Source organism: Amphiprion ocellaris, chromosome 3 (assembly GCF_022539595.1).
Source record: "Amphiprion ocellaris isolate individual 3 ecotype Okinawa chromosome 3, ASM2253959v1, whole genome shotgun sequence".
Lineage (NCBI taxonomy): Eukaryota > Metazoa > Chordata > Actinopteri > Pomacentridae > Amphiprion > Amphiprion ocellaris.
This window is the reverse complement of record NC_072768.1, coordinates 20,829,797-20,846,188: the sequence shown is the minus strand read 5'-3', so window position 1 is coordinate 20,846,188 and position 16,392 is coordinate 20,829,797. Positions and strand designations below refer to the sequence as shown.

At 38.0% G+C, this 16,392-nt stretch overlaps 1 protein-coding gene and 1 long non-coding RNA gene across 2 annotated transcripts; both read right to left on the bottom strand.

The window, feature by feature from the left end:
• Positions 1-1,891: 1,891 nt before the first annotated feature.
• LOC129348603 (uncharacterized) lies at positions 1,892-8,308 on the bottom strand. The gene is made up of 3 exons (XR_008601205.1): positions 8,173-8,308; positions 6,891-7,039; positions 1,892-2,528 (listed from the first exon to the last, which is right to left on the bottom strand). It is a non-coding gene; the product is annotated as an uncharacterized LOC129348603 (long non-coding RNA).
• Positions 8,309-10,010: 1,702 nt separating this feature from the next.
• rnf141 (ring finger protein 141) lies at positions 10,011-16,392 on the bottom strand. Its single transcript, XM_023281955.3, has 6 exons — positions 16,256-16,392; positions 14,945-15,160; positions 14,230-14,338; positions 13,191-13,372; positions 11,712-11,819; positions 10,011-11,576 (listed from the first exon to the last, which is right to left on the bottom strand). Exons 2-6 carry the CDS (start codon positions 15,079-15,081, stop codon positions 11,426-11,428), a joined length of 687 nt encoding a protein of 228 aa, XP_023137723.1. The 5' UTR covers positions 15,082-15,160; positions 16,256-16,392; the 3' UTR covers positions 10,011-11,425.

Here is a 16,392-nt window from a genome sequence, read left to right as displayed (position 1 = left end):
GAGAGTAGGCGGGGAGGTGGGTGGCGGCCTCCCCCCTCTACTCCCCCACCACCCACCACACCTTCCCCCGCCCGACGAGTTCTTCGAGTCTCCACGAGTTCTTCGAGTCTCCATGGGTTTTCCCGAGTTTCTGGAGTTTCCGCGAGGTTGGAGGCAGAACAAGCTGTCATGAAGAGATGTTGAAGTCGGTCAGGATGGACTGACTTTTTACAGCGACTCGAAGGAAGACGACTAGAAGAGCAGGTCTTTAACCACCATCCATAAAATCCATTGAGTCGGCTCCAGAGAAATGAAAGGTCAACTTTTATCAACCTCCATCCAGATGTTCAACTTGATATCTTTACTTTGGCATTTTTTGCACCACAAACCTTTAGTATCACACTTTATTATTATTTATTAGGACTTTCATGGAATCCACCAGCAGATTTAGTTTTTGTTGACAAACTTTATTGTTGTCATCATGGGACTGCAGTATTTAAAACTGTTCCTTCTATTTGACCTCATGTTTATTAGTTTTAGTGGAGAAAGTTATTTTAGTTGTCGATTAGTCTCTTAAAAACCATATAATAAATTGGATTAGTCAAGAGGTTTAAATTTCTTACTTTGTCATATTTTAAATATGACAAAAAATATAAAAATAAAGTGTCTTGAGACAATTTGACCTGTATTTGGCGTTATATAAATAAAATTGAATTCAAATTGTATGTATCTTGTAATGTTGGAGTAATTCAGCCATATATGTTGGAAAACACATTTTCTTTGTCCATTAATCCGCTGATTGTTTTCTCCAGTAATTCATTTCTTGGTTTGGTTTATAAAATGTCAAACCCAAATATATTCAGTTTACTGTCATAAAACCAAAAAGATTTACATTCATGATGCAGGAATCAGGCAGTTTTTCACTTTTTATCTTAGTTTAGTCAGAAAGATAGTTGATAATGTGTGAATTGTTGCAGCTTGTGAGCCGTAACAGGTTTTAATCTTTGGGGCCGAATGTCAGAAAACATTTAGAAACCAACATCAACAAAATACTCAAAGATTTGAACATCATTGAAGGGAAATCCAACTTTTGCATGACAATGTCTAATTAAAGGACATTTATTTCCAATGTAAATGTGTGATATTCATCCTCTGGAGCTTTCTCTTCACATCATCTTCCACCTGGACTGGTTTGGTCAGGAGCATGTGCAACAAACATTTGAAAAACTGCACTTTAACATTAATGAATGACACTGAAGTTTAATCTCTACATAAATGAGACGGAGTCTGGATGTGCTGCTCTGTCATTAACTCCTAAGTTTAGGGAAAGTTCAAACAAAAGAGGACAGTTCAGGTAAGACTTGAGAATGAGCTTATTTTGAACAAACATCTCAGACTTTCTGAGCTTCAGCACCTCTAGCAAGATATTTTAACAACAAGCAACTCAAGAGATCCAGAAGTTCGAGAGAGTTAGCTTTAGCTGAGCCAAAGAACATGTGGGACGCTAACCTAGCAAACATTTCAGACTTTTTTCTGTGAATTCTGAGAAATAATTTACTATTTAATGACAGAGCAACACATCTGAACTCAGTCTCATTAAAACAGACTCTAATTCAGTGTCATCCATCCATATTAAAGTGCAGTTACCCAAAATGTTTGTTGCATGAGCTCCAACAAAACCTGTCCAGGTAGAAGGCCACTTTGACAAACAGGAAGTGGACGATTCCAAGCAGATTTATAGAAGGGGGAACCGGACTGTACTAAGTGTGGTCGAGCATAAAGGGGTGTTTTGTGGGTTTTTAAGGCTGATAATGACTATTAGTGAGACATTTGGAGTATATTCATTTGGATATTCATTTGCAGTAAATGAGAGTATTTAAAATCTTGGAGTTAAACTTACAAGAACACAAACTTGAACAGAAAACTTTGTTGATATGTTTTTGTTTTGTTTACAGATGTTAAGTTAAAGGAGTTTTATTCGTGACGTATAACCAATCAAATCACTCCAGAAGACAGAGCAACCACAGGTAGATAAAGGTTCAGAGCCAAAGTAGCGCCATTTTAAAATGTATTTATTACCGTAAATCAGTAAAAAATGAAATATTGATAATCAGTAAATCAGTCAGCCCACAATTACTACAATTCTACAATGTATCTCTTTCCTTTGACTTGTTATTTGTACAATATACGATGTATATGATGGCGTTTTTTTCATACCAAAGGCTATACTATGATGTTTTCTCAGAGACATACGATGCTACTGTTTGTTCTGGCCCTGGGCCACTGCACTCCTCCTCTGTTGTTTTCTGGATTGTACTCAGCTGCATGCCTTCGTCCACCCGGCCTCCGTTGACTCGTCCCGCCTGCCGTCTCTGGAGCTGAAGCTGGATTGGAACAGACCAAAGTACTGTCCAATCACGATGCCAGCTGCCTCTCAAAAGGCTCCTTCATCTGGTGGAACTTCTTCTGAGGGGAAGCTGAGCTGGCCCAGCAGAACTTTGGAGATGTGTTCCAGTGGTTGGTGGATGTGTGGGGAGATAGAGAGGGACCTTTGAATTGTTCAGAAAGGAAAACAGGGAACCCATTGGTAGTTTTAGTTTAGGGTGCTACTGTGGTGTGTTTTTGGGCTTGAAGAGGTGAACAGGAAGAGTTTTTTTTCGTATTGATTATCTTTTACTTTGTTCCTGGTTGGAATGTCCATCAATGTCAACATGAAGTTCACTTTTAGTTCTGTTTATTTTTATTTTACTAACACCCATTTGCTTTTAACCCCCTCACATGTTGTGTTGTTGTAAACTTCCTCTTTCAAATAAATACTCGTCTAACCCTCTGGAAACCAGCGTTTGGACTGTTTTTGTGTTGCTCCTCACCTACTTCAGACAGCCAGGACAAAATGTTTTGTGGACCAAAGGCTATACTATGATGTTTTTAGAGTGACATGCTATAGTATGATGTTTTTAGAGCAACATGCTATACTATGATGTTTTTAGAGCGACATGCTATACTAAAACGTTTTTAGAGCGACATGCTACACTATGACGTTTTTTGGACGACATGCTATACTATGACGTTTTTAGAGGAACTTGCTAAACTATGATGCTTTTTGAACCAAAGGCTATTGATGATGTTTTTTTGGGCAACGTGCTATACTGTGATGTTTTTAGAGCGACATGCTATACTATGACGTTTTTTTGGGCGACGTGCTATACCATGACGTTTTTAGAGCGATATGCTATAGTATTACAATTTTAGAGTGACATGCTATACTATGACTTTTTTGGGTGACATGCTATACTATGACGTTTTAAGAGCGACATGCTATACTATGACGTTTTTAGAGCGACATGCTATAGTATGACATTTTTATAACGACATGCTATAGTATGACAATTTTAGAGCAACATGCTATACTATGAAGTTTTTTGGGTGACATGCTATACTATGACGTTTTTAGAGCGACATGCTATACTATGATGTTTTTAGAGGGACATGCTATTGTATGACGTTTTTAGAGGGACATGCTATACTGTGACGTTTTAGAGCGACATGCTATATGACGTTTTTAGAGCAACATGCTATACTATGATGTGTTTTGGATGACATGCTATACTATGACGCTTTTAGAGCGACATGCTATACCCTGACGTTTTCTGGGTGACATGCTAAACTATGACATTTGTTGAACCAAAGGCTATACTATGACATTTTTAGAGCGACATGCTACACTATGATGTTTTTTGAGCCTCATGCTATACTATGACGTTTTTTGGGCAACATACTATACTATGACGTTTTTAGAGCGACATGCTATACTATGACGTTTTTAGAGCGACATGCTATACTATGACGTTTTTTGGGTGACATGCTATACTGTGACGTTTTTAGAGCGACATGCTATACTATGATGTTTTTAGAGCGACATGCTATTGTATGACGTTTTTAGAGCAACATGCTATACTATGACGTTTTAAGAGCGACATGCTATAATCTGACGTTTTCTGGGTGACATGCTAAAATATGACGTTTTTTGAACCAAAGGCTATAGATGATATTTTTTGGGAGATGTGCTATACTATGATGTTTTCAGAGCGACATGCTATACTACGACGTTTTAAGAGCGACATGCTATACTATGAAGTTTTTTGGGTGACAGGCTATACTATGACGTTTTTAGAGCGACATGCTATACTATGACGTTTTTAGAGCGACATGCTATAGTATGACGTTTTTAGAGGGACATGCTATACTATGACGTTTTAAGAGCGACATGCTATAATCTGACGTTTTCTGGGTGACATGGTAAACTATGACGTTTTTTGAACCAAAGACTATAGATGATATTTTTTGGGAGATGTGCTATACTATGATGTTTTTAGAGCGACATGCTATAGTACGACAATTTTAGTGTGACATGCTATACTATGACGTTTTTAGAGCGGCATGCTATACTATGACATTTTTAGAACGACATGCTATAGTATGACGTTTTTAGAGGGACATGCTATACTATGACGTTTTAAGAGCGACATGCTATAATCTGACGTTTTCTGGGTGACATGGTAAACTATGACGTTTTTTGAACCAAAGACTATAGATGATATTTTTTGGGAGATGTGCTATACTATGATGTTTTTAGAGCGACATGCTATAGTACGACAATTTTAGTGTGACATGCTATACTATGACGTTTTTTGGGTGACATGCTATACTATGACGTTTTTAGAGCGACATGCTATACTATGATGTGTTTAGAGCGACATGCTATACTATGACGTTTTTAGAGTGACATGCTATACTGTGACGTTTTAAGAGCGACATGCTATATGACGTTTTTAGAGCAACATGCTATACTATGACGTTTTTAGACTGACATGCTATACTATGACGTTTTTAGAGCGACATGCTATAGTATGACAATTTTAGAGTGACATGCTATACTATGACGTTTTTTGGGTGACATGCTATACTATGACGTTTTAAGAGCGACATGCTATACTATGACGTTTTTAGAGTGACATGCTATACTGTGACGTTTTAAGAGCGACATGCTATATGACGTTTTTAGAGCAACATGCTATACTATGACGTTTTTAGACTGACATGCTATACTATGACGTTTTTAGAGCGACATGCTATAGTATGACAATTTTAGAGTGACATGCTATACTATGACGTTTTTTGGGTGACATGCTATACCATGACGTTTTAAGAGCGACATGCTATACTATGACGTTTTTAGAACGACATGCTATAGTATGACGTTTTTAGAGCAACATGCTATAGTATGACAATTTTACAGTGACATGCTATAGTATGACGTTTTTAGAGCGACATGCTATACTATGACATTTTTTGGGTGACATGCTAAACTATGACCTTTTTTGAACCAAAGGCTATACGATGATGTTTTTTGGGTGACATGCTACACTATGACATTTTTAGAGCGACATGCTATACTATGACGTTTTTAGAGCGACATGCTATACTGTGACGTTTTTAGAGCGACATGCTATTGTATGACGTTTTTAAAGCAACATGCTATACTATGACGTTTCAAGAGCGACATGCTATAATCTGACGTTTTCTGGGTTACATGCTAAACTATGACGTTTTTAGACTGACATGCTATACTATGACGTTTTTAGAGCGACATGCTATAGTATGACAATTTTAGAGTGACATGCTATACTATGACGTTTTTAGAGTGACATGCTATACCATGACGTTTTTAGAACGACATGCTATAGTATGACGTTTTTAGAGCAACATGCTATAGTATGACAATTTTACAGTGACATGCTATAGTATGACGTTTTTAGAGCGACATGCTATACTATGACGTTTTTTGGATGACATGCTATACTATGATGTTTATTGGACGACATGCTATGCTGTGACGATTTTTGGACCAAAGGCTATACAATGACATTTTTATAGAGACATAGTATACTATGACGTTTTTTGAGCGACATGCTATACTCTGACGTTTTTTGGACCAAAGGCTATAGTATGACATTTTTTGGGTGACATGCTATACTATGGCATTTTTTGAGCGACATGCTATACTATGACGTTTTTAGAGCGACATGCTATACTATGATGTTTTTAGAGCGACATGCTATACTATGATGTTTTTGGGCGACATGCTAGACTATGACGTTTTTTGAGCGACATGCTATACTATAATGTTTTTAGAGTGACATGCTATACTATGACGTTTGTTGGACCAAAGGCTGTACTATGACAATTTTAGAGCGACATGCTATCCTATGACGTTGTTAGAGCGACATGCTATCCTATGACGTTTTTAGAGCGACATGCTATACTATGACGTTTTTTGGACCAAAGGACATACTATGATGTTTTTAGAGCGACATGCTATACTATGACTATATACTATGATCTATACTATAGGCTTTTTAAATTGACATATTACTGTGACTTTTTTGGTTTTAGTTTTTTAGCAACATATTAACAGAATTTTAACACTTTTAAAAATTACTATACTTTTACTTGTGCAACGAAATATTATCTATGATATTTTTTAGATGACATATTATACTCTGATGTTTTCTTCAAAAACATACTATTTTGACAATATACTGCACTATGACATTTTTTGAACCACATATCATACATGACAATTTTCGGCAACATCCTATCATTTTGCACTTTTTGAACCACAATAATCAGTTGTTTTTTTTTTGCCAAGCTATATTATGAATTACAGGCCATATTATGTTATTCTTGAAAAGTATACTATACTTTGACATTTTCTGAACTACATCCTATACTATGGCATTATACACAGAGTGCTTTGGTTGCATGTTGATTTATAATCTAGATTTTTTTCTGTTTTGTTTTTTGACGGGATTACCACAGACCTGACCGTGAACACCGTTGACACCCACCTGAGGGAGATGCTGCCTAAGATCTCAAGGCTGCTTGGTCGTGGTCTTTCTGGTCCTGCTCCAGAATGCCTTCATCAACTACGTCTTCTTTTGAAGAGGCCCTCAGATGCTGCAATCTCTGACCTTTAGGAGGAACTGCTGCTTTCACTCTGTAACGAGACGGCGGTTATTTTAAAGACCCAGCTCCTGGCGGCTTTGAGTGAAAGTTTAACACCCATCAAAACGGAACTACAGACAGCTAGATCTGAGCTGTCGGTCAGTATTTCAAACATCAAGTCTGACCCCGGCGCCCTAAAGCACGCTGTGGGTGAAACGGAAACTTCACTCTCCACATCACCAACGACATCGTCACACTCCAAAGCAGAGCACCTGTCTGCTGAACTTTTAAAAGTGGACTATAAATGTGAAGAATGTGAGCAGCAGCAGACTGTGAGCAGCGGAACGGATGTGATCAGAAAGAAGTCATTTTCTTTTTTCTTTTCTTTCTGGTTGACTTGATGCTGTCAGATGCAGATGTTGGAGCTGATTCTGATATTTCAGGATAAAAAAGCTGCTTTTCCTTCACAGACTTTTCAGGAAATTATTCTCTCAGGTTTTCTCTGCTATTTATATTTTTATTATCTGTGATTCTTTCATTATTTCTTTATTGTAAAATAAAGTTTGAGGCATAAAGACTCATTTAGTTATTTTATTCCTGAAATCTTTGACGTAGCAGAACTAAACTTCCATTTTCCTTCTTGTACTTCTGATACTAGAACTAAACGTATCTTCAACACGGATCATCTGCTTTTAATGAATCAGCAGCAACATCACAACAAAAATGAGACAATTTTCAACAAATTAATGAAACTGATGTCATTTAAAACTATCAGTCTCTTTTAGTGTCAAATTAAAGTTGATTACTGACAACTAGAACATTAACGTTACTGTTTTAATCACATTTAAGTTTCCTGAACGTTACGTTAATGTGAACCAGCCACAGTTTTATGAACTTAATGAACCACATTACAGGAACACAACACACTGCTGTTTACATGAAACTCAACACATTAGCTTGATGCTATGTTAGCTTTAATCAGGCTATGACTGAGCAGCTAGCTCGGTTAGCATCGCTAACATTAAAGCTAATATTTACTATGCTAACTTTCTTCTCTGGTCAACACACACTGAAACAAACTCCACCAACATCTGGAGTGCATGGCACACATTATATCTGACACTAAAGCTGCATATAAAGTGCATTAAAAGCGGCACCTGATACGAAAATAAACATTTACTTAACTGAACTATCAGAGTCCTTTCAGTGTCTGCTGGTAGAATCAGCCGAAGGTAGAAAACTGGTTAAAACAAGCCAACGGGCAGGAAAACTGTCTGTGGAAAATGTTCTGCTGCTGCACCGATAAATAAACCAACAGTTATTATATCAGAATTAATCCAAACGAGGAGCGAAGAGTCTCTGCTGCCTCCTCCATAGGACCTGTCAATCATTCCAGACCGGACTGTCAATCAAGTAGTCCCGCCCCCTGGCAAAACTTTAACGCTCTATAAAAAATTCAATATTGATTTATTTTAAGATCGGCCACCTGATTCCTCATTTTGACCATGAAAACTAACGAAAAAAAAATGTATATACAGACTATGCACCGTACTCTGTTTGGCTCCACACTTTCTGATGACCACTTCCGGTCTCAGAAAATGAAAAAACTGACCTTTTTTCGTTTGTCTCTTACTGATTTTACTTTCTTGTTATTCTAAATATAAAACGAAAATCAAAGCATTTAAAAAAAATCGTATGTCCGTTTTTGATTATGAAAAGGAAAAACGCCTTGTATTTCAATTTTAATTTCTGTATTTTAAAACGAAAATTAAATAACCACTCTCTTTTTTGTTTTTCCATACCCGTTTCAGAACGGAAAATCCAAATACCAGATCCGTACACGGACCCTTTTGACGAACTTTATTTAAACTTGTGTCTGTCCCTCAGATTACATTCCACGTGAATTTATTTCAAACCGAGCAAAACTTCTCAAAAACTAACAAATGTGATTCAGCAGCCAGTATTGAGGGAACAAAGTGAATTAACTTTACCCATCAGATCAATGTGTCCAGTGACACCCCTTGGAGATGCCACTGCTAATTCCAAAGACGTTTTTCTATTAATTCCCACATAGCATATTTTAGTAGCGATTTTCCAAGTTTTGCCTCAGTCTTATTCTAGGAATTAACTTGAGACCAATTTGACAAAGTTGGCTAGTACCTTCTTTTTTTAAGTCTACAGCTAGCATTACTTAGAAGGCTGATATTAAAGATATAAAAGCAGATTTCCTCCAGCTTAGTAAAAAATATATTTACCAACTAGAAGAGAAAAAAAAAAACTTCCAACCATGAGAGCCCTTGTATAGCTTGCTACCTTCGCTGGTTTAAAGCTTTTGAAACATTACATGGTTCCTTTTAATGCTAATGACAAACAATTAAAATGTTGGACGAAAAAGATAAAACATTGTCATAGCTCGAAAAAAACATGGAAAAGGGTGAATATTGTAGTTTATTTCTTTGCATATTTTGTACCTTAGGTGACCTAAACTGTGTTGAAGAGTAGCCATTAGCTAGCTTAGGTATGACTCTGCTCAACGGTGCCAAGCACAGCAATACCGATGTTGCTAGCTTAGCTTAGCTTAGCCATAGTTGTAAACATTCATTGCTGCGCAGGTGAACTCGACGATTATCCAGACAAAAGGCTTATGAACAGAGATGAATATTTCAAATTGTACTTACAAGAATGAAGATGAATTTATCTGCATGTCATTCAGTGAGAATAAGTTGTCACTGTGTGGGTTAAAGAAACCCAATTAATCAATTAAAACATTTAAACTGAGATCATGTCAAAACTAAACGATGGCGCACGTTGTTCCTCCTCTTAGAACAGAGCAGCTCAGCTGAGGCTCTGAAGACCACAGGCCATATACAATGAAACCTGCATGGTGCTAACAAATGACACATCATGATTCTAAAATTCAGGCGCTAGATCATATTTAATTTGAGGATTGTTGCTTTTCTGTGCTCCAAACTGTAGTTGCCCAGTACTGATCTGAAATGATGCATGAAATAAACACATATAACTTAGGACAATATAGTACATTAGTTTAATGTAACAGCATTAAAGCACACATGAAAGCATTTAGGTTTTTATTGCATATTCCTGTTTACATAGAATAGAAAATGTATAATTATATACATTTAGACCATATAACTACACAATTCATCAACACCAAAAGATCAAAGACACTGTGAAGGAAGCAGAGAGATGTAAATCTTTCAATTCATCACAACACAATAAGTCATAAAGTGCAAAAAGTGAGTATCTCTTGATTAAGGATAATACAGTAAGAATGCTTTCATTTTATTACGCCTCCTTTCACTCAGCATTGCAAATGAAATGCCTTTAATAATGCTACAACTCCTCAGCAGAATTATAGGAGAACGCTACCACCTTAAGGTTGCAACATCACATTACACAGCGGCTTGTGTTCACGTTAATCAAATTTCATTCAGTGTGTGTATGTAGGCTTGAATGCTTTACAGTGATGTGCTCTCAATTGTTAAATTTTAAATATTACAAGTTTTTAAAAATAACTTTTGAACGGACCATGCAGTCATGCAACCATAAGGTCAGACTCTCACTCGAACTCTCTGAACAGCTTGATTAAAGACATCTAACATATTTTGGTGTGCATTGCCTCAGCTGCTGTGAAAGGATTACACTGTCAGATAATATTCTCCAACCACAGACACATAATCATCTGTGTGATGTAGTGCGCTCACACGCGGAAAGCAACACTGAAGTTTCAAGGTGCGATTTGTCACAACTAACAATCAGAAATTTATTTTGGCGAAAAGAAAAATTGTCAGGTTTATAGTCTATTAAGAAAACAGAAAATAAATGCTATGCACTGAAAGACTAGTAAAACTGAAAAGTTAGTATTACATTACTACTGTCTCATATTTGGAAAAACTGGTTCAAATGTCTGAATATAATCAAAAACCAAACTGATAAACTCACTGAATGTCACACAACAAACAGCTGAATTAACATTTCATCTCAATACAACTTCAGGTAAAGCATTAGATATCAGTTATATAGAAATTTATCACTTATGAAAATTAAGGTTATTACATATTCACATTTTATGAAATACATCAGCAAGGATCAACTCCTCATAAACAACAACCATATTCACTTCAACTGAAAGTGACGTTGGATGTTTTACTGAATATACAAACAGGAACAGAAATACTTATTTAAACTATTTTGTGGTTTTAAAGTGTCCAGACCTGTAATCCTACAAGATGTCAGGTGTAACTGAAAAGCTGCCTCCTTCAATTACATGTTTACGTTTCATTACAGGCATGACAAAGCGAAGCAAAGACAAGAATGGCTGTGTTGGGAGTGTAAACTACAGTATTTCTACAGCAATCAGATTAAATAATCTTAATAGATTTATGGAAATTTTTAAAAATAGATAGTGTTCTATGTGTTAAGGCCTGTGTGGGTGGCCCGCCTGATCAGCCAAGTTGAGGATGTAGCCAGCTATGTCATCCTCTGTGGGAAAATCGGACATCACCCAGGATTCATTGGCAGCAGTCACTTGCAGACGACATATTGGGCAGTTTCGGCTCTGCCCACTCCTGCAGAAACAGCAGAGTGTTTACTAATTATTACCTATTGTCATTGGATATTAAAGTTTTAATATAAAAATAATTGATTTAAAAAGCAATAGTTTAATCACTGAGCTGAACTTCAATCTTATTCTATCATCTCACCACTTATCAATGCATTTCTGACAGAAGCTGTGGGCGCAGGGCAGGATGAGGTCAGCCTTTCCGTCCATGCAGATACAGCACTCCTCCGCATCCGTCAGCTGCTTCACCCTGCACGGAAACAGATACAGAAAAGGCCTCGACCATTAATTATTTTCTAAGGAGGAAGGTGCCACTTTTTCTAACTGTTGGATATCTACTTGTGGAATGAAAGGCTTTATGTTGGATGTTCCTGTGCCTTGCAATCAGAGGATTTGCCTGAGATATACAGTATATCCTTAAATGTTCTAAAAATGCATAAAAATTCTGAATCCCATCAGCCTCCCTCCAGCTCTGCCTATCACTGGGAAATCATCCAGAGGGATAAACGCTCATACTGCTGCAAAATAAGTCACAAAATAGATCACTTGCACAGTGTGTAGGACAATAAAGAACATATTATTTGTACTAAACTGTACCTCAAGTTAAAAATCCATCCATCCATCCATTATCTATACACCGCTTAATCCTCACTAGGGTCGCGGGGGGGGCTGGAGCCTATCCCAGCTGACTCGGGCGAAGGCAGGGGACACCCTAGACAGGTCGCCAGTCTGTCACAGGGCTACATATACAGACAAACAAGCACTCTCACATTCACACCTACGGGCAATTTAGAATAATCAATTAACCTCAGCATATTTTTGGACTGTGGGAGGAAGCAGGAGTACCCAGAGAGAACCCACGCATGCACAGGGAGAACATGCAAACTCCATGCAGAAAGATCCCGGGAAAGCCGGGACGCGAACCAGGGACCTTCTTGCTGCAAGGCGAAAGTGCTAACCACTACGCCACTGTGCAGCCCCCAAGTTAAAAATATGTTAATAAATTATCACCATTGTGATTTTAATGGAAAATTTCCCACAGAGCAATATCATCATTAGTGATCACCTTGCAAAACCAAGTCCAACATTCTCTCTTTTTAGCTATGTTTGGTAAATTCCTGATCAAAATGTGGTCTTCATTAACCACAGGGTTGGCCATTTTATTCCAAGCTCCACCTATACACATGTCAAAATGCACTCGAGCAAAACACTGAACCCCAAACTGCTGACAATGGTCAGATCAGGGCCTGGTATGGTACCTAAGGACAGTTGGGTAAGACAACAAACACATAGGCGGGAGGAGCTCTGGATTGAACCACTACCACGATCAATCAGCTCTACCTCCTGAGCTATAAAAGGTTCTTTCTTTATGTTTTTAAGAAATCCACAAAAAACAAAAAAAATAATTGGTTAAAATGCGCAAAAGTGCTCAGTTCAAACCCTTAAACAAAGCTTTTGGAAATGCTGTACGTGTAATGCAGGTGAATGTTTCTAGTGTGGAACACAGGATCTAGAATAAAGTAGCAATTAATAAAAACTACACTTTTAAATACACTGAGGTAGATGCTGTACTTGTCATGGGGTCTTCAACAGCTCCAGAGTTCCCCCTACATGCACTGACCTGCCCATCCACATGCTGGCCTGGCAGGAGTCTGTGGAGGGAAGCTGGGCAGACGAACCCTCGGTGGCACCCTCAGTGGAAAGCACCTCAGCGGCCTGGCTGGTGATGTCACGGTACAACTGGATGAACTGGTACAGGTTCATGATCCGTGACGCTTCCACCATGCCATTCTCCTTGTTGATCTGGAGGAGGCACAGACAATCACATGGGTCATAGAGATATAATATACTGTATATGTGTGCACACATGCAGTCTGACTTTTACACTGTTAAAATACTTGGGTTTAATCAATGTGGGATTTTGACAGTTATCACAAGTGTTTAATCAATTCAAGCTCAGCGACAGCTTCTATCAGCTATGTATTACAGGATTTCTTTCTCTAAGAGGTAGAGTGATTTTAATATTGTTTGCCTTGGTCAGTAGTTTTTTATGCAGTCTACTGAACAGATGTGAGTAATTTTGTAAAACCTTTTTCACTAGTTGTTGAATCGGTATCATTGTTAGTTGGTACCAAATTACATCTTTGTAAATGGAATCGGCTGTATAGATAACTATCACAGCATACTATGAACCGAGAAACACTGAAATGATGTGATGATTTTTTGCCAAGTCCTGCTCCTTTTTATGTTTTCTCACATTTATTTGATTTCTGTTTTGGTTTGATCTGCTAAATGTCGGTGTCTATTACACTGTAATTTCACAAAGTTCAAATTCTATTTAACAGTGAGTTCAGTTACCAGCAATTACAGGAATTACTTTTCCCGTCAACTCCCCCTATAATGCAATCCGAACATCAGCTTAATTTTCCCAAAAAGGCTGACATTTTTCTAATATGGGCCTTCTTCCAACCGATAAACTAGTCAACTCTAGTAAACGGACACAAGTGTACCATAGGATATCCATCAGCACACTTTCTCCCACATATAAACGCAATTTGCAGGTGTATGTTATCGCTTGCATCTGTTTCTTTCTCTCTCACAAAATTAAAGGTGTGAACAGATGGTCCTGTTGGCATATGCAGAGGGTTCACTGGGCTCACCTTGGTACAGACGATCCTGACAGCCACTTTCCACAAGGCTGTGGCATCGGATCCTGGCTGTACCTCAAACAGTAGGTGTTTCTGCTGTCCAGCAGCTAGCTTGGCCGTACTGAGAGAGATGCAACAGAGTAGGGAGGGTGTGTTCAACTCCATAAACAATTTCTGCCACTCGCTACAGCAATTAGCAGAACAGCATACGAAAATGGCAATGCATGCAAACACAGTAAAAGGATGGCAAATATACAAAAATTTAAATACTTTTGTCACTGTGTTCAAAGTTACATTGAAAAATGAACAATGAAATTTTATTTTCAATACCACAATTATTCTAATTATTTCCACATTTTGTGGATTCTGTTTTAAGGTTGTTGCCCAAATGTAATAATAATTCAAACCTTCCACTATAATACTGTGTCATTTCAAGTTATATAGATGCATTATCCTGCCTCCAACTTACTTTGTCTGAGAGCTGGTGTGCTAAAATTAAATTGGCAGAAGCAGAGCCTAAGACCTGAGGGAATAAAATGAGCCAAATCCTTGGGGACTGAATAAGACTGAAGTCACTTCTCAATCTGAACAGTGAACAGCCAAAAGGTATACTTTGTGAAGTAGGTCACATATTTCCACCTGTCCATTCCTCACAGTCCTTTACACCAGATTGTATCAAAGCAAAGCTATTTCTGCTACGGAGCAGCTGTGTGTCCTCCAGACTTACACGTCATTGAGTTCAGCCACTCTTGCCAGAAATTCCTCGTAGGTTAGGTAGCCGCTGTCACGGACCAATCCAGCGTGTTTCACCAGCTTCTCAGGCAGACGGGTCATGACCCCCTGACCTGAGATCTGCTGGCCCATCCCAGCAGCAGCAGCAGCAGCAGCAGGGCTTACTAAACAGCAGAGGCAGGAAACAGCACCTCATTCAGTTCCGCCGAGCCTGGTGGAAGATGAACAGTTGAACATGAGTTATTGAAGTCTAGTTTGTCTGTGTAGATTCTCAGACATCCAGGTCATGGTAATCTGACGAGCTTCAGTACGAAGCAACTGGACTTCTCATTTAGCAAGCCTGTAGAATGAGACAAGAAACATCTTCAAGAACCTAAACGAGAAGTCCAGCTGCTTTCTACAGAACCTCCTAGGAATTCTGGTTTGAACAGTTTTGGTTTGTTTATTTGTTTGTTTTCTTTTGTTTTTGGTGTCCCTATATATTTTTTCTCTGTAGTAATGGTAAAAAAAAAATAAAATAAAAATAATACACTTTTTTTTAAAGTTTATAAAAGGTGATCTCTTATCTCTGACTGCAATATCCACATTGATGGTGTGAATAATACAATAATTTAATAAAAGTATATATGTATTGTATCAGTATATTGTATCAGTATTTCCTGAAGATTTGAGACCCTTACAATTTCAACAAAGAACAGCCATAATAACATAGACGTTTATGAACAGGGGTATGCATATTGAAAATGGACTAAAAGACTGCTAACTAAAGTGAAAGTAAAGCAAACACATTCTGTCACACTAGATAACTACAGTAATCATTTCAGTAGCTGCAGCTGCAAACATACCATAGCAACGATATATCAAACTCTAATAAAAACCCAACCGTGGTTAAGAAATTGTTAATTAGGAGACAAACAACCATATGCACCTAACGTCGTCGAGGTACAACACTTCAGCTGCATTAGCTAAAATAGCATTATGTAATAACGTCCAGCTGAGCTAGCGGTGCTGATATTAAGTATTAGTGTATTAACGTAAAGGGTTGGTCTAAAAAAAAAAACCTTTACAGATTCTCTTATAACGCCACCATTTCAGACATAATCCACCAATGAGCCTCAACTCAAATTTTCTAACCGAGCAACGACGTAACACTCTTGAGCAACACTATGCTAACAGAGAGCAGCCTCACTTCGCATTAGCCAACCATTCAACAAGCCCTCGGAGAAAAATACTAAAGCTCTTTACCATAAAAATCAGACTCAGATGTGTTCATCTGTTATGACAGTGATTAACAGATGATTCTTACCAAACTGTACACGTCCGAGGCTGGAGACAGGGTGCAAAGTTTACTATTAGCTTCGCTGTTAGCTTCTGTTTGTGTTGGCACAACAACGGCGCCGTTCGATGACGTCGCAGTACCACGGGCTGTACGTCACAAATTTT